Consider the following 18,363-nt stretch of genomic DNA (forward strand, 5'->3'; position numbering starts at 1 on the left):
CATAAACGTCTATTTGTTGCTTTCCGATTGGCTGAATTGAACAATGATCTCTCCCTGGCTGTAGTGCTCCAGTGCCATCATTGTTGGGTGACACAAAGGCCAGCGGGCAGGGCCAGAGGGCATGTAAAGAGTGGTCAGTAGATGCCCTGCCTCAGCAGAAGGCATTCAACCCCTTTAAACCTATTCTCAATGGAGCTCAGCATTGAGCAGTCTCAGCATAACTACAACAGGCTAATGCTATCAAGAGGAGTATCATCCATTTTTAGCACTGGTCGGAAATGTACAAATTCAATCCAATGCTCAGTCAATAAACTGGCAAGGTATGTGAATAAAGTGGATCAGCCTTAAAGAATAAAAAAAATTAGACATGATGGTCTATGTGCTGCTTCAACGGTCGTTTTTCCTTTCAGATATGAATGACGTTCTGGCAGAAAAATGCAGAATACCGAACAATTTCTGTGATGAAAATAGAAAATTTTATTATAAAACAGAATATTTGCACAGCGGATTGATCTTATCACTATTTAGTCCTTTTACTTTTGTTGCTCCTCAACTCTCAAACAGCCTCACAGCAAATGTGTTTTAAGATGCTTCAAAACACTTTTAAACAAATTTGTGTCCTTCAGCTTTTTCTTGATTTTTGTGGGTTATACACTTATTTCCACTTGATTTATATATTTTTTTTTTGTTTGTTCTGTCTCCCTTTTTTTCTTCCTATAAAATTATTTGTAACCTTTGTTAAAAAAAGTACCACTATCACTACAGTGTTCTTGCTTGATCATCTAATATATTATAAAACCAGGAAGCTTTAGCATTCAGCCAAAGGCTAAACTATAAACAGCTATAAAACTATACCAAACATCAAATAGCCTCTTTTATAATAACTCTCATAGCACTTCCCTATTACACACTGATGTGTAATAGCTGTTACAATGTCAAGGTGTTTTGTCTCTGAATCTCACATTCTTACATGCTCCTATTATGTAATGTCTTTCCTATTGTACTATTTTCTGTCACTCTTAAGTAAGCAAACATTTGGGACTAGGAAGAGGTCAGGTCACACATCACAACAACACAACACAATGATGTAGAACAAAATATATCCTGTCACAAAGTATTAGCTTAGCATGACAAGATGTTAAGACTGTTATTGAAAGCTGCACATGAGTTCACCCTTTATTCAGTAAACTTTCACTTCACAACTTTAAACCACATGTAATTCCTCATTAATTATTATTTATAATCAATCAGTTATATTGATAATTCAAGAACAAATAAGATCATCATTGACAGATTAAAATGTTTCTTTTGTTCTCTTGGTATTTTTGAGATCCAGATTCAGTCCGCAAACTCGAACCTTAATTTAAAAGAAATACAGTACTTGATGAAACAAAAGTCAGTGGAAGGATTTGTCAACAGTAAAAGTAAACTTGAAGTTTGAAACAAGTAAAATGTTTATCAACTTTATATATGTTGTCAACATAGTGCTCCCAAATGGAATTGGAAATCAATTAATGCAGGTTTAAATGGTCTACTTAAAATTTTTAAACTCTCTTTTCTAAGGTATTGTTTGCCTCAACCACAATAACCAACAGATGATTTAGACTTATTAGTTGGCTACATATGTGCCAGTATGGGCTGTAAACTCCACACAGTTGAGTAAAACAAGTCTTCATTTCATTTCAAATATATTCAGTGCTGTACTTTGCTAATAAAAAAATATTCTGATGAGGTTTATCTGACATTCTCCTCACATGAAGAATGAGGGTTAATCAGTGCCTGACACATTCACAGCTAACCTATCTGTATCTCCCAGTCCATCGCCACTCTGAGGTTCAGGTTGCTCACTGTCAGCATACAGCAGGTCTCCATGTAGTGAAATGCAGCAAAGGAGTCTTTAGCACCTGGTGATAAAAAGAAAAAATGTTATGCTTTATCTTGGACTCCTTTTTTGATGTTGGAACCAAGAATAGCAAAGACATGATTCTTCAATTTTCAAGAGTCTTTGTCACAAATTGTTGTACTTTGCTTTTATTATTCACTTATTATTATTCACTCTTTATTGCTTCATTTGATGATTTCCTACAGGAGAAATAGTTTTTTCCTGCCACTTTATAATGGATTTCTTCTGTAATACTTGTCAAACAGTACAAAATGTTGAGCCAAGAAAGATGTTTCTGATCTTTGAGATTTGAGAGATTATATCTTAATTAAAATTAACCTGGACACACAAGTATTTTAGGGAGGGTTTTTCCTTTAAACCTCTTTCCAGTTGAACCCCACCAGCTGTCCTGGAACCAACGCTGGTGCATATGAGATGTTACTATACTTGTGAATGTCAATTATTCCTCACCTGGGACATGTACAACCACTGTGGACGGTTTGCTCTTCACCCCCAGGATGGTGACTGACTGTACGACAGTATCACAGTCAAATGTTCCTTCTTCATTGGCAGGACTGTGAGAAGCAAGAACAGATCATCGTGTGTGTTTTCCTCCAAAACTCCAACAGTTTGAGGTTCTTTTCAGCCCTTACCTTTCACATTAGTCACTTGTACAACCAAAAAAATAAAAATGTTTTTTTTTTAGCTACTTTCACATGTGGTCTAAAAGTAGATCCCTCATTAGGAGGTGTGAGTTATGACTCACCGGCAGAGCAGATGGCCCGACAGCATGTTGAACCTGCGCAGGCAGAAGGCCTTTCTGTCACGGTAGCTGAAGGAATGGCCATCGTCCAGGTACAACTCACCATCAGCGACGCCCTGCAGAGAAGGAAAGATTTTACTAATTAAATTATACAAATGTCACAAGTCTAAACTTATATAGAGTTTCATAACTACATAGTTTTTGCAAGATATGAATTGCCTCACTCTTTTAACAAGACATAACTTTTTTGCATGTACTGGAACACATTAAATATTTGGAGCTAAATCGCCTCTGTGTGACCAGCATCTACTGTTACATCATGTTTAATTAATGGACAGTAAAAACTTTGAGACCACATTGTACAATCAAAGATGTTTCTAATATTACTAATTACATAAATAGTGGTGGACAACATATTAGTAGGACTTTAATAATTTAATGCATTAGATTGTACATTGTATTGCTATTTATCTGGTATTTCAGTTTTTATCACCATATTTCTTAATACAAGAAATATATGATATAAGTCAGGATCATGGACAGAACAGATGTCAGGTTCCCACATCGTTTGAAGCTCACCTGAGAGTTCAGGGCCACAGTGATAGAGAGGGGGAGCTGCTGAAGTTTGGCTGTACAGGAGCCACATCCTGCTGACCTGCAGACCACCGAGCCGCCACGCTGGAACACAGGAACCTGTGCAGGGAAACACCAGAAAATCAAAATCAGCAATTTTATTTTAGCACTTATTTTTTCAATTTATTTCAGTTGAGAATCATTTAAAAATGTATCATGTATGAAGTACACATTTACAAAAAGTACAGTGCTATAATTTGCACTAGAAGCAAATCAGAAATACAGTGAATAATTAGCAAGAGGTAATTCAGCATGGATCCCCCTTATCAAACCAGATAACTTCCCCATTAATTAATCTGATCTGAGGTATAACTAACTGTATCCAGGGTGACAGGAAGACTCAGAGTCCTGCCTCCTTTATACACCTTTGCAGACTGGACATCATACCAAACCTAAAACAGAAACAAGCTTTAACATTATACACACTGAGGCCTATCATGAATACATCATGATATATAAATATGTTACCTGGTGGTTGATTTACCTCACCAGATCCAGGAAGTAAGACTTTGACTTCTTCAACACCCGCTTCCGTCACAGGACAGGCCAACAATGCTCCGCCTGCATGAAATCAAAGACAGTTAAACTACGAAAAACAAGCATGCAATAATTCCAGTGTATATTTTGTAATAAAGCAAAAATCAAAACATATTTATTTATCACCAATCATATACTGGTTGTCCACGGTGAAGGTGCTCTGTTCTCTCTGGAACTCCACCCACAGAGGTCTGTACAGTTTTAAATAAAATGAGCATTTCAAGAACATTTGAATGTTTTAATTTGCTTTAAAAGTCTATCTATGTATCTATCCTTTATTTAGTGTTAGATTCATACTTTCCAACATTACATCATCAAAATATGAACGACATTAACCTCTAGTGCCAGAAAAAACTCTAAGGTAAAACTGCAGAGGGTTTAATGATAAAAGTGAGGGGCCTGCAGTATTTTTACTGAGCAGTAGAGGGAGGCAGCACTAACCTGAGTGGAGGCAGACCAGAAACGTGAGCCTTGTGGAACAGGGTGTACCAGTAGGGCAGTAAACAGTACCTTAGTACAAAAGAGACAAGACTATAACAAACACACTACGCCTACGGGGATCACTACAACATAATTTTGTGTTATCAAATGCATTAGAAAAATCAAGGAACACATTTGTTAATTTGTGTTCCATTCTGCATATTGACTAACATTTTATGGGTTAATGAGGTAAAACAGGGACTTGTTCTTGTCCTTTAATAAACTGTCTTGGCTAGTCCAAGACGGCTGAAATTCATCATTTCAAATTTCTTTCCCTGTTTGAAACTCATTCGACTGACACCTCATTTAAAGCACCTCTGTTGGATCACAGTGCGGATTGTAGCGGTGACTTCATTTCCAAACAGCCAGGGCTCCCGACGTTTTGTTGTGTTTGCAGAGTGACCACGGAAAAACGGCTGCAAGGCGGCTGCCTGGTACCAGCGCACCAGCAACTCCGGCTCCGGGTCCTCAACAAACCCACCGACATCGGCTGAAACACAGAGGGAAAAGGATGTGAGGCTGCAACTTAAAAGTGTGAGACAGAATAGTGTTAAGAAAATAAATAGTAGAAAAGCAGCACATTACAGTCCTGTAAGTCTAGTTACAGACTATTTTTAAGGAACAAACTATAGTTTTAACAGTGTGTACCTTGTTGTAGCAAATAAAGTCCAGTATTTCTATCACTCAAAGCTGTAACAACCATGTACAGTACTCCACTGACCTCCACAAAATGCTATGCCTGCCACGCTTAGAGACAAAAGCATTGGAATCGAGATCTTCAGATACTCCCAACTGGCAACGTTGTCACCTGTCCATACCGCTCCTGCATCCCAAACAAAAATCAATCACAACAAACATTGCATTTAAGGATACAACCATGAATACATCACAGGGGATTTTTCATTTCAAGAATTTACCAAGTCTCTGTGACCCAGCAAAGAAGGAACGTGAAAGGACAAAAGGTCTCTCTGAGCCGCCTGAACGAGTTATCAGACCCTCCACTGTGGCCATGTGCTGTGAGAAAACACAAGACATTTGTAAAACAGTCATTCACTTCGTACACTTCAACTGTCATTTAGTAAAGTTGGACACCTCTCATATGATTGAGTAGAAGATGAGATTGTACAGTTCTCTGTAAAAACCTGCAGCACCAGCATAAGCACTCCCCCTGTTCTGCATTTTATTGGAGAGTTCCTAATGGTCTAAATGTTTTTTTCTACTTTGACAAAATTAATGTTCTGGGGAACCACAGATGTTTCTGCATAGACAATGTTGAAACTACACAGGTGCAATAAAAATACTACAGTTTTAATCCAAATAATATTGGTGTATCAAAGTATGTTAAATGAGCCCGCTCACCTGGTAGAAGCCATACAGGTTGTGTAATTCCCGGTGCTCCCAACCCCCATAATGCACTGTGTCCTTCGGCATTGTCTGCTCTGGCCCGTCGAACACAGACGGTTCATTCATGTCATTCCACACAAATAACGATGGAGTTGACCCCTGCATCAGACATAAACACTTCAACAACAGCAACTCTGCTTTCTGCGAGTTTATGGCAGTTAAACTACTCATTGGCTGAGAACCATATAAAAAACATGATATTGAGGAGTCATTTTTCCTAGCCACAAAGAGCAGAAAAAGACTCTAACAACTGGGTATTTCACCCGTGGGGCGGTGCCTTGTATCCTGCGCCACACAGTGTGCCCGATGCGCGCTCTTGTTGGCTTGTCCTGTGTCGTCTCATCACTTTTTGGATAAAATCAGCAAAACCGTAACCTAAAAAGTTGTTTAATAGCCTAATCTTTGCCTTCAAAGATTAACCTACAGGAAACCGTATGTTTAATAAACTTCAACAGAGATCTTTTTTTGTGATCATTGATTTACGAAGGTACACTTACATTTTTGCTCCTTGTTCTACCGGACTGTTGATACATTGATCTCAAATTGACCATCATAACGCTATACTAGAAAATATATATAAGAAAATACTGTTAAAATATACTGACATTTAGATGGACTAAATTATGTCCAACTCAGAGGGGGGTGTCTGTATTCTGATGTCGTATCTTACATCAATAGATGCCCAGCCTACAATGCAGACGTATACGTAGGTGTGAGACCAAATATACACATTTTATGAAAACATGAATAGTATATAGTATATAGTCTTCATACTTGACATGCATCAAATAAACTGACCTCATATTGTATGCATGTATTATTAAGTCTAGTTTGCCTAATTTTCCAAGCTTTAAAAATAAAACTAGCACTTACTTTGCCACTCAGTCCAACTTCTCATTTTCATCAAACCAAAATAACTCATTTGTGTTTTACATTCTTGAAAAAGGTGCAAACAGGTTATCATATCCAGTTGCCAACTATAAAGCTAAGTGCATTTTAGTTTCAGGATAGGATACCTCTTCTCAGGTAGACATAGGCCCAACAGCTTTCTTTCCAAATCCATTCTTGTGGATTATTTTTACTCTTACCTTGTACTTATCCAAGCTGAAACATCTGGAGTACCACGCTCGAGTGTCGGGACTGCTGAAATCAAGGTAAGAGGATTTACCTAAGAGAGAGATTAATAAAAATTCCATTTACAAAGAACAAAAACCAGGTATCAAGAAAATTATTTTTTATTTATTTGTAGGAGCTCCAAAAGTCAAGATAATCATTATGATAACATCCTAAAAAACTAACTTTGATGCAAAAACACATGATACAACCAGTAAATAACTACTATAATATTCAGAAATTATGTTTATTTTTAGGTCAGCAGAGGGTTTTCAAAGTAGGTGTCTCATTTGTTATGATTTGATTATGTAATTTTTGAATTAAATTATCATAGAAAAACATTACCAGGCCAGCATGAGCCCTGATAGATCTGCCCCTCTCTGTTTTTGACAAAATGCCCTCCGTCTCTGGCCTCACAGTACAGGGACCAATCAGGATCAATCTTGATGTGGGGATCACTTATTACAACCAACTGAAAGACAAGAAACACAATAAATAACCTAAATTTGTGACATAGAACAACCGAAAAAAACAGTAAATATACGCAACATCCAAACTTGCCTTCCTCTTCTTCTTCTCTAGGTGGCGCTGCAGGCTGGCTGGTTCGGGGAAAAAAGCAGAGTCCCAGGTAAAGTAACGCTTCCCATCCGTGTGCTCAATATCCAGCCAGATTACATCGTATGGGATGTCGTGTCGATCAAATCCAGCATCTACGGCCTTCACGTCAGCTTCATCGTTGTAGTTCCAGCGGCACTGGTGGTACCCGAGTGCAAACAAAGGGGGTAGGGCTTGATATCCTGACCGATGGAGGGAAGAGAAGCATAGTTTGGAGCCATACTCATGGATAATGTATGGGCATATTGCTGACACTACATGGGACATAACATCCAGAGGATAAAATTAAAAGCAGTCAACAAAACAGTTTCTATTATGGCTTAATCTTCCTTCCATTTTAACATACAGTAGTTAATTAAAATATTGAAACCATAAATGGACAGTATAGGAAAAAGGGTCAAATAAAATGGCCTGGAATAACTTTGGTTTAACTGTACACAGAAATTACAAATAAATCTGACATTGTAAGGTTAAAAAAATATATTATAACCCCTTTAACCCTTTTTAAGATCTTTTTTAGGTCATGCTTTTTATGTGCAAATAAACACAATAGTTAGATAAGTTAAGTTAATTAGATTCAGTGCTGCAAACAAACCTGTTAGTTGAGCGTACTGGGAGAAGAGCTGCTGTGGACTAGGCCCGAGCAGAACCGCACAGTCAATGACACCACTTTCTGACAGCCAGTGGACATCAGTCTGAGGCTGCATCCGCCTCCGCTTCACTGGGGGTGTCTGGTCATCCTGGGTAAAGTAGGGGGTTATTATGTGTTTATGAATGATGTATTTTTGCTTGTCTTCTGAAAGGATTTGCCTTGGAAATAGTTTTAAGTGGTTTTTAAATAAACTTGTTTTTGTCTGTTTGCAACCAGGACATGCAAAAGCAAGTCTGCAGAACCGAATCTGTTAATAATAGAGCATGTGATAAGACAGTAGTTGTTACCAGGTGGCTTTGCTGATTCAATTTTCCCACCAAAATCTTTCACCCAGCCAAACAAATCTAGCTCTCTAACTTTAGGGAATATACAAGAAGCTCCTGAAAAACTAAGCTTTGACAGATAGCTAAGCAGTTGGTGCATGAGAACAGCACTGGAACAAGGGTTACCTGATGCTGAGATTGGCTGTAATGAACGTTCACAAAGGTTTCAGATGCATTTAGCCAAAATACACCCAAAGTCCTGTCGGGCTTGTGGGCGACCAACAGCGGCACAGACCCATACAGGCCGAGGCGGCTGTACAAGGCATACGCAAAGACATCCAAGTTATACAGCCGATAGGGTTCACCATCTCTGTGAAATTACATTAATTAAGGAGATGATTACCAACTGATTTTGAAAAATTAAAGCTATAGTTGGTGAAGTGCAAATAAATACCAATAAATATGTCTTTATTGTATAAACCTCCTTCTCAGCTGCTTGCATTTTGTTAAAATCCATGTGTGTACCTGGTGTCCCTGAGCTGGAGGCTGTCAGCGTGCTCTGGTAGACCGTACACATGACTGAACCCATGGAGACAGAGGTCTGACCCAATGCTACTGGGACCTGGAGATGAATAAGACGTATTTTTATTTTTATTTATGTATTTCTGTATGTTGATAAATATTTTTTCTAATTGAGCTTTAATTAACCACAATGTACAGAGGATATTGACTGGTTGTGTGTGTGTGTGTGTGTGGGGGGGGGGTCATAAAGGATGTTGGGCCGAAATTTGCCAAAGGCGGTCTATTAAGATCCAAAACAATTTGCATTGAGAGGCTGTTTTCACACAACCTATTGTGTACCTTGCTGTCAGTCTCATTAATGGCAGAAACACCCACACATGATCCATGATGATGAAGATAAAGAAAAACAAAAAATCATGGCAAAAATAGCATATTGTCAATATAAGACCACCCAAAATTTCACAAGTGTGTGTGCTTTTAGGGGAGCTCATGTCTTATTAAGAGAAACCAAGCTCTGCTTTAGAGGGCCACGGTGGGGTGGAGCCAATCCCAGCTGACATTGCGCAAGACGGAATTAAAAAAATTACATTTTGACAGAATAATTTTTACTGAAAAAAAAAATTATTAAGGAGAAATACAAACAATACTTCTCTCCAGTCCATTGTACTACAGTGGAGAATCACTTTAAAAGTCTGCCTTTTAAAATAGTATAATAATAGCAGAAACAAACCATTAGCTTTGACATCCACAAACTGCCTGAAAGTCTCTTTCCATAAAGAACTTGAGTGGTCCTCTTGAAGCTGTTGAGTGGAACAAAGCGAAAAAGAACAAAGGCATTAATAGGTCAGATGAGGCTTCAAGCAGGAGTCATATTACACTGGAATTTCTCTTACCCTACTTACATGAGATGTTGCCCTGAGGGAGAAAGACACAAAGAAAATATTTCACTTCCTTATGTGCTGATTTGTTTCCAGTACACAACCTTTCCCTGAAATCCTTACCTGGGTGGATCCTGCAGTGTCTCAAACCACAGTTTGCCTTTAGTGTTGAACGTAACCATCACGTCGTCTTCGCACAGGATCTCAAGTCGGAAAGGGAAACGCCACACACAAATCTTGTGACATCCTGAAGACCAAGAAAGGGTGACAGAGTCCTTGGACTGTCTCTCAACTCTCAACCTGCCAGATGAGGAGGGGAAAGTTCAACCACTGTCCGAGTACTGCAGCACTCACACAAATTAAGATACAGTTAAAACAATGTCACCACCATCTGAAAAAGTTTTGTAACATTTGAGGTTGGAAACACCCTTAAATTTTAACTTAAAACCTATTTTAAACCCTATTTTGACATCCCACAGAAGAATCACAGATGTGCAACACAACAGACACAAACCTTTCCATTTATCAGAGAAAGGCCAAATAGAAAAGGAGTAAATGTTTTTTGTAAAATGTATGAAAGTACATTGCTTGTGTAACGAGATATCATAATAGAGAGATGATGCTGATGCAGCTCTTACTGTTGGCACTGCAGTTCCCCCGTTATCACATCTGGAACTCGGTAGCGCGCTTTAACAGGCTCGAGTTCATCTATTAATATCCTCACAGTGTCATTTTTGCAAAGTGACAAAGAAAGAAGCAGTTTGGTCTGTGAAAAGAGCAAAGCCAGAATTTTTTCAATGTAGAATTTAAAAGGGTAGTTAAGATATTAGAACAAGCCAATGTTCTGCACTTTTTTTTATTATAGATACTGGGGGCAGATTTTATCTGCATTTTTAACAATGCTAGTGAAGTATATCTGAGATAATTATATTACACAACTCCTACATAGTTAGCTATCTTAGATTATTATCACCTGTAGGGGATTTCATTGACGTAGGGTTTGGGTTTGGCTTCTATGCACAATTCAGTGAATTTAACAGTTTATTAATACTTTTTTTAAAGTAATCTGAATCTACATGTATTACCTAAATTAAAACAGAAATACTAATTAGAAACAGTCTACTTCTGTTTGAAGATATTTATGGCAATTATTCATCTTAATCACAAAATATTTCTCTATCTCTCTCAACGAAAATCAGATTAAGCCCTAATTTTACCACAACAGACATGCACTAAAACAGCACAAATATTCCATTAGCTTTGAGCTTGTTTATTACATGGCACATGATCAAATGGTGTCAAGTGGGAATAAAGAAATAGATCATGCTTGGTTTTGATTTACAGAAATACTGCTGTTCAGACCTGTGAGTCAGGCTCCAACAGTTCTAAACGTGCCCCCTTCTCTGTGAGCACCATGGTGTCCAAAAGGGCTCTGTGCTGCAAGTTCGGGCCCTGGATCTGTCGCCTCAAAATAAAAAGTGACAATAAACATCAACGCTGCAATGCATTACACATTTCAAAATGGTCCTGCAAAGTACTGACTTATCCTATTGAACACATTGTGGGTGATTTTTTTCCTATTTATTAATAAACATTGTGGATTATAAAAGGTATATTAAATGCTCAACATACCTGTAAAAAGCAACATGCTCACTTTTCTTGAACTTTTCTCTCCCTTCATCTTCCGGGACAACACTGAGGAACAAGCAGAGAGAAACAGGAATACATCACATACCAGGGACAGGGTGGGAAACAAAACCTTTTCCTGGCTGTCAAAAATTACTTTTACTTATACAAATTTATTCTAACCATGTAGATTTTTTGAGCATTAACCTTTCAAATAATTTGTTAAGTTACCTGCTAGAGTTAGAATAGACTTTAAATGCACAGACAAATCTGTAATTAGAAATGCAAGGGAGTTTCCTGCTGCAGTAAACACGGAGCAACATTAGACAATATTACTAGACATTATCAACACATTGTCCCAAAGGGGACCGAAGTACCTCAAGTGGCTTTTTTTACACAGACTTAATGTTGAAAAGTCAAAGGTCAATGATAAAACTGGCCACTGCTGCAGAGCTGCTGAAAACGGCTTGCTGTTTATACCTAACGGGTTGGCTCACTTCCGCCATTTCGTGCAGACAGACAGAAAACGCCAGCCGTTAACTGTCGGTTGTGGTCGTCTGGTAAGAGCATTAACTAACGACACATTATTTTTCTGTCTAAACAATAGATCGTATATAAAAACGTGTCAACTTGTCGGCTCTCTTTCACTTTGACAGCACGAGCAAATGAAGATAGACTTCCGGTGGGGATTTTCAAACTAAACGTCCCAGTGCAGACTTTTTCTCTTTCTTGAAACGTTTAGGGTGTCCTCTAAAACACAAATTTAAATTTCCTTGTGGACAATCGAACAAGTTACAACAAACAGTGATATACGTAAGAAATAACAGACAAACAAACTTAATCTGGGCCAGAAGACTTACTGGTAACGTTACACACCACACAGCTGAACTTTCCACAAAATTGTTTTGAAATGTGCTTTACACTATGTTTTAAGCTAATGCTAGCCTGCTAACTTAAAATTAAATGTTACACAAAACTCAAACTAATTTGTCAGAGATTGGCACAGTGAAGGATCCTCAGTGTGCCCCAGTGTTTGCAGTAGGATGGTTAGCTCACCTCTGTGATAAACCTGGTGGTTGATCATAAGAGAACTGATTTAGGGACCATCAATAAATTGTTGTTTTAATGAAACAATGCCGATGTTTTTTTTACCTTCATTCTGACTTGTCAATATTAGTGAACATTGTGATTAAAAATACTCATACTACGCATACTCATTTTGATTGCTTATGTATAATTTATTTATTTTACATACCTACCATAATGTGATCCAGTGACTCAAAATCAATATTAGGAAGTATTATTACACTGGAATAGGACACATCTCTTAACACTGGATTTTAGAGCTTCTTCTATTTTATAGAAATATTTTTACAGAAAATGTACATTTTTTTTCAATACCTTCCATGTAATGTGACCCAGTCACTCCAAATCAATACCAGAAATGATGACTACACTGGAAAACTAGCAAGCACAGCTCTTCCTATTGGACTTTAGTGCTTCTATTTTTATTTCCAATTTGTGTTTCTCCCATTTATTTAGCTAATGGTTTGTGGTGGGGGTGTGAATAGAGTAATTGCTAAACATCTAACATGCTAACATGAAAGATTAGCTAGCTATAGCAGCTAATATTAGCTATATATTTTAGGAAAAAACACTTTTGCTTTAACAAAATAATTTGTTTTAAAATTGCCTTAATGATTCTACATTTGCTGTAATATAGACTATATATTCTGATAAAAGAAGTAAGGATATTTAATACAATAATAAGGGATAGGCTATTCATAAGATCTTGGCTTAAGATCTTGGCAATCTCTTTTTTAAAATCTTTATTGCAAATAGGGGAATACAGTTTACATAACAGCAACAGAGGTATACATAACAGTATAAAAATATATAAGACACAAATAATGAGAACTAAAACTTTGCCAGGGGTAGCCTATGTCATAAAGATATTAAAAGAGGATCATATGTTACAGTTTTCACAGCCTTTTTGTTGTTGCATTTGGAAATTAAATTGACATAACGTTAATGCACAACCTCACGGGAAAAAAGTACAAAGTTAGGTTTTTTACTGCTGAATTTACATTTATGAATGTGGAATTTTGCCATTAGAATGAATAAATTTTTTTATAAAGTACTTATTTTCTTTATTTAGCAAAATACCACATTCCCCCACAAAATCTCTATAAATATGGTCAATGATGAATCTGCTCAAGTTTTGACAAATTGTTCTGGAAACAATGCCAAGTAAGGTGGAAAACAGTTTCTGGGTTTGTATTGATGTCTCTTTTAAATGTAACCATGTAGTGATGTGAATCTTTCTAAATGATACTTCCTTCAGCTTGTTTACAATCAGGTATTTGTGAGGAATCACCGTTTTCCCACCGTCTTTTAACTGTCTCTCGACTGTTCGGTCGCCATCTTGTGGTGACGGTGTTAACTACATCAAGAAGCACCCCGGAACTGGAGGCGGATACGAGTCTGACCTGTAAGTTAGTAGATGCTCAAATGAAGATGCCAGATGCTCAGGCTCATCGGTTATGTTTGCTGCTTTTTGCACTAGTTTTCCGTCTCGGGACAGCGGCAGAGGTCTCCGTATGGAAGGTGGACATCAACTCGGTGGGTGTTACGCCTTCAATATGCATTTGTACGGTTATTACACAGCCTGTCATGCTAAATCTTACCATACAAGGTGTTAGCCAAGGTAGCTAACTAGCCCAGAGCAACCCCTAATTCCGCTAAATGTTCCACCTTTTAGACACACAGTTCTGATTTAGATAGTCTGGCAAGATGAGCCTGTCGTTCATAATGAGCTAGCTTAAGGGTACCCTAATTTAAAGTCCTAACTCTGCATATCAATTATGGTTTAACCTCCTGCTAGATACCAGTGCACATCTTAATATGCTAACGTTACCAGTGGAATGTAGTAAAGGCATGTCATCTGTCAGGACATAATGTGTAATTAAAAGAAACGAAGGCCATTTTGTCAGAAAAGTCTTTCATGGAGCTACCATAGTTAGCTCAACCTGTTATTACCTCAGTGCATGACAGAAAGGGGTATAAGTATTGTACTTTGTCTTGACAGAAAGGGAAATATTTATCATAATAAGCAATCAACCAGTGGTGGAAATAAAGTACATTCACAAGTACTGTACTCAAGTACAATTTTGGAGTACTTTATACATCTACTCCATGACATTTCAGAGAATTATTGCACTTTTTACTATAGTTAACTTTAGTTACTACTAGATGTTCATATTAACAATACAAAATATAAATAACAAATACATTTTATATTAAGATAAACTGTATTGATCCCCTTGTGAATGCAAACTACCTAGTAGATAAAGTATATAAAATTAGTTAAAATTAGCTCCAGCTTAAACATTAAAGTGATGTACACAAGAATGCATAAATAATTATAATTCAATAATATAATATATATTCTTATGAAATGGCCTATTCTGCAGAAGTATATTTTGATGCCAATACTTTTAAGTACTTTTAAGTAAAAATGTGTTTGCCTTACTTGGATGTAATTGGAACCAGGGTAGTATATCCTTTCAGGAAATAGACTGCGTGGGTAGGTTACATGGAAAAAATCCATCAGCATGTACCACTGTCTGCGCTGATGTGGTTATAACAAGGGTAATTAAACCTCTCGGTAGTTAGATATTTATAAGAAGTAGTCACCTTCAAATATGGATTAATATAGGCTATCTGGCACCCTCAAAATCCACTGATGTTGGCCTAGAATACAGTTTATGTTATACCTGCATTTCACACAATCTTTAGCTGTCATCTGCAGCTGATCTTACACTGCACCAAAATAGTTTTTTAATGCCTTTTAGCCAAAAGTTTGAGGTTCCTCATATGAAAAAATTCTAAAAATGTTAGTACATTATATTGTGTCCAGTACAGCTGATTGTCTTTTTCAGCTGTGAAACCCACATGCACACTTATCCTAGCAGCACATTCTTACAGATATGGCATGTCTTTTGTAGATCCATTAACAGGTTTTGCTAGATTTTTACATTTGTAGTTTCAAATGCACTTTAAATCCGTCAATGGTTGATTACTGTTCACGATTCATCTCACAAAATAAAACTGTGTTGTATTCAGTTGGTAATCATATTTAGCTCCTCTGGAAAATGTTTTGTGGATTGAAGTGATTCCAAACAGGAGTGTTGATATTAACATTTCATTCACTGAGCTAGATTGTTGTAGTTGTTGTTCTAGTAAGTGCCATCTCTTTGTTTTCAGACACAGGATGCTGTGTTTCGAAAGACGCTATACACCAACACCACCATCTTCATGAAGTGTAAGTAGTCTGATCTCTTCATCATGCATTGTCTTTTTACTTCCCTAAACCACGATTGGGACATATGCACCAACAATGATGATACCATTTACACAGGATAGCCTACTTCCTGCATCTGCAGTAACCTTAATATAAATATTAAGCTATAAGGTACAAAGGTTATTTGTCTGATAGGTGGAATATTTACTTTTACGAGACATTCATTATTGTACTGCCAGGGAAGTTGTGAGTCACAGGAAAGTAACACTCAGGTAGAGTACATCCTTATTGGTGTTTATTCTGGCACTCTTTATCTTTTCCTAAGTGACAAATTCTGCCCACCAGGCACCAAAATTCAAAAGCTAAAACAAACCACAATCAGAATGTGTCTGTTGCATTTGACCCAAGTCAGTGTTGTGCCACAGCAATACAAGAGTACAACGGGAACACGAGTTATGTACAGAAAGGCCCTTTGTGTTCTCTGCCTCTCCTTTGTCTGAATTTTTATACAGTGCCTGGAGGATGATTTGGCTTCATATTTCTTAGTTTTGACCTACTTACAGTAGACATAAAGTTGTTTTTAGTTTATTATCAAATAAAAAGCAGTAACTCTTCTATCACAAGAAATCAAAACCCTTTTATATTTGAGAATACCGAGACTGTTGAGTTTAACATAAATGTCAGATGGAATTGTTGTGCTCAAATTCATGTATCACGAAGTGTTTATTGCTCGCACTGCCACTGACTAAACTCCAAACATTACATATAAGTCAGATGACCAGCAACCTGCAGCGCAGATTTTCCGGGAAAACCGGTTCAGGGAACCTCTTGGCACTGCAAACAAATGTCAGTGTTTGAAATAATAAGTAATGCTGGAAAGCATTTTATCTGCCCCATGCGGATGAGTCACACTATCATGGTTGAAAAGTCTCCTCTTCTCTGCATAGTGCTCTTCATTGAACCAAAGCATAGTGATTTTCCATTAGTCCACATGGTGACTCGACTTGACCTATGTTAATTTTAAAAAATTTCAGTTTCAGGAATCTAAACATTTTGAAGATACAATTTACCCTAAAACTCTTCAACACAATGTAACTTTTATCTCGGGGACTATTTTATTTATTGTTATAGCAGTTATTTCAGTCAGGTGTAATGTACTGTACCAGGCATAGTCTAGATTGCGATATATTCAGCATATCTGCAATGGAGTTTGGTAGGAGGAAATACATCCATATCTATAACATTTAATGTTAATTGTCAGGTTTTTTTGTCAGTCCCCCAGAAAGGTTATTTCTTCTCTCTATAAATTGCAGTTTGCATCAGTTTTCACCACTCAGAAAGTAATAAAAAAATCCATAATACTGTGAAGAGACTGATTTCTTCTCCCATGGTAGCAGAAAATAGACCAGGATGCAATGCAGCAACATGGAGTAGTGAAAGTCACCTATTGAAATTAAACCAGAAGAGGGAGATCGGGGAAAAGAATTTCCACAAAAATGTAGATTACAACACACAGAGTAGCTCCTGTAATGCTTTCATTACAAGTTGACATGTGATGATCTGGAACAGCTGATTGGAACTAAGGCCTTATTACTTTCTAATAATCCACAGCTCCACCCTTTAAATAACTGGTCGTCTTTTATCTCTGCAGTCCAGGGTGACGCAGCGTCATGTGATAGAAACCTACCATTCAACATCAGCTGGTACCTGCGCTCCTCTGTCTGCTACAATGAGGTCTTTAACACACCAGTAAGTTTTGAATTTTGTCTGTTGATCTCTGAGTCTCAACTGTTTGTTTACGTTAATGTTACACACAGGTACTGTAGACGTGGTCGCTAAAAATTGGGTTTTGAAAATCAATAGCACTCAATTCAAATCAATCCTCACTTTGTAGATTTTGTACAAGAATGTTTTTCTACATCTTCAAGCTTTTAAGCACATTTTGTCACTCTGAAAGTTTAATTCATGGACTTCTCACCAGTTCAGGGCTTTTGGCTTCACATTCTGCATCAAAATCTGTCAGTCAGAGCAGCTGGTGGGTCTTATCTGAAAGTGTTTTCATGGCCTTGGGCTCCAATCCCGTTGTTGTGCCAGCGCCAGCTCTTTGTCCAGAAGTGTCTCAAACTCAGCTGCTGCTTCGGCTTTGAGGTCACCTGTAGCCTGATCAGAACATATTTTATTCAGATGTGTTTTGAAATGTCAGTGTCTTCTTCTGTCAGACTCAAAGCATTCTTTTAAAAAAGAAGAAATAAGAAGACTGACTTCAAGCATTGTTTTTCTCCTTTGTTCTTCACTTACTGGCAGATAAGACAAGAAAGTAGTGAAGAAGTCCTGAACGCTTTTCACCAAATAAAAAAAGATATTGTAATACATTTTACGATATGTTTTATATTTTTAATGAAATCAAAAGTCTAAAATTATTCAAATAGAAAGTTAACAAGCTGTCTAACTACCTGCTACTTTAACTGTTCGGTTGAGTTCCTTTATAAGACCTAAGTATTCAATTTAAAAAGCTGCACATTTATTTCCAATTGTCATTAGTGTACTGTCAAGCTAATGTGTGCCTCAGATGTGCAGTTTTACCACCAATCTGTTGTGTAAACAAAAGAAGCCACATTTGTGATTTGGATTTTTGCAACTATTCTTTCAACATTTATTTTACTTATTTAGTAGGTTGTTTAGGCTAAGGCAT

At 37.3% G+C, this 18,363-nt stretch overlaps 2 protein-coding genes across 7 annotated transcripts in view; one reads left to right on the forward strand and one right to left on the reverse strand.

The window, feature by feature from the left end:
- Window positions 1-1,163: 1,163 nt before the first annotated feature.
- On the reverse strand, window positions 1,164-12,040 carry ganc (glucosidase, alpha; neutral C). Of its 5 annotated transcripts, none has more exons than XM_046062232.1 (26): window positions 11,849-12,040; window positions 11,375-11,437; window positions 11,105-11,207; window positions 10,381-10,508; window positions 9,866-10,042; window positions 9,758-9,779; window positions 9,595-9,664; window positions 8,868-8,964; window positions 8,529-8,712; window positions 8,023-8,167; window positions 7,374-7,609; window positions 7,158-7,284; window positions 6,788-6,867; window positions 5,655-5,798; window positions 5,213-5,309; window positions 5,017-5,118; window positions 4,611-4,785; window positions 4,257-4,325; window positions 3,942-4,006; window positions 3,763-3,839; window positions 3,596-3,670; window positions 3,225-3,338; window positions 2,649-2,761; window positions 2,354-2,457; window positions 1,800-1,904; window positions 1,164-1,357 (listed from the first exon to the last, which is right to left on the reverse strand). In XM_046062232.1, exons 1-26 carry the CDS (start codon window positions 11,872-11,874, stop codon window positions 1,284-1,286), a joined length of 2,772 nt encoding a protein of 923 aa, XP_045918188.1. In that variant the 5' UTR covers window positions 11,875-12,040; the 3' UTR covers window positions 1,164-1,283. The 5 variants fall into 5 exon arrangements, 4 of the variants coding, with proteins under 4 accessions (XP_045918188.1, XP_045918186.1, XP_045918187.1 ...); XM_046062230.1 differs by lacking the exon at window positions 11,849-12,040 and adding an exon at window positions 11,600-11,706 and having other exon boundaries at window positions 9,767-9,779; XM_046062231.1 differs by lacking the exon at window positions 11,849-12,040 and adding an exon at window positions 11,600-11,706 and having other exon boundaries at window positions 8,529-8,655.
- LOC123978773 (transmembrane protein 87A-like) overlaps window positions 11,905-18,363 on the forward strand; it is a 17,904-nt gene continuing 11,445 nt past the window's right edge. Inside the window, exons 1-6 of one of the 2 annotated variants that reach the window (XM_046062235.1) lie at window positions 11,905-11,928; window positions 12,025-12,050; window positions 13,822-13,859; window positions 13,935-13,990; window positions 15,635-15,692; window positions 17,323-17,420. In XM_046062235.1, the coding sequence (XP_045918191.1) occupies window positions 12,034-12,050; window positions 13,822-13,859; window positions 13,935-13,990; window positions 15,635-15,692; window positions 17,323-17,420 (267 nt within the window). In that variant the 5' untranslated portion in view covers window positions 11,905-11,928; window positions 12,025-12,033. Of the gene's footprint in view, window positions 11,929-12,024; window positions 12,051-13,583; window positions 13,619-13,712; window positions 13,860-13,934; window positions 13,991-15,634; window positions 15,693-17,322; window positions 17,421-18,363 lie in introns of those variants that run through there. The other variant, XM_046062234.1, reaches the window with a different exon arrangement.

The sequence above is a fragment of the Micropterus dolomieu genome, linkage group LG11 (genome assembly GCF_021292245.1).
Source record: "Micropterus dolomieu isolate WLL.071019.BEF.003 ecotype Adirondacks linkage group LG11, ASM2129224v1, whole genome shotgun sequence".
NCBI classification, from domain to species: domain Eukaryota; kingdom Metazoa; phylum Chordata; class Actinopteri; order Centrarchiformes; family Centrarchidae; genus Micropterus; species Micropterus dolomieu.

What these genes read in the sequence shown, in the direction of transcription:
- ganc (XM_046062229.1), bottom strand. Translation starts at nt 11,691, where the DNA reads ATGTTGCTCCGTGTTTACTGCAGCAGGAAACTCCCTTGCATTTCTAAT. An exon ending in CAACATCTCATGTAAGTAGG is followed by an intron (nt 9,665 to 9,757) that starts GTAAGAGAAATT and finishes TCCACTCAACAG; the next exon opens with CTTCAAGAGGACCACTCAAG. An exon ending in TACTTCCTGGATCTGGTGAG is followed by an intron (nt 3,671 to 3,762) that starts GTAAATCAACCA and finishes TTTCTGTTTTAG; the next exon opens with GTTTGGTATGATGTCCAGTC.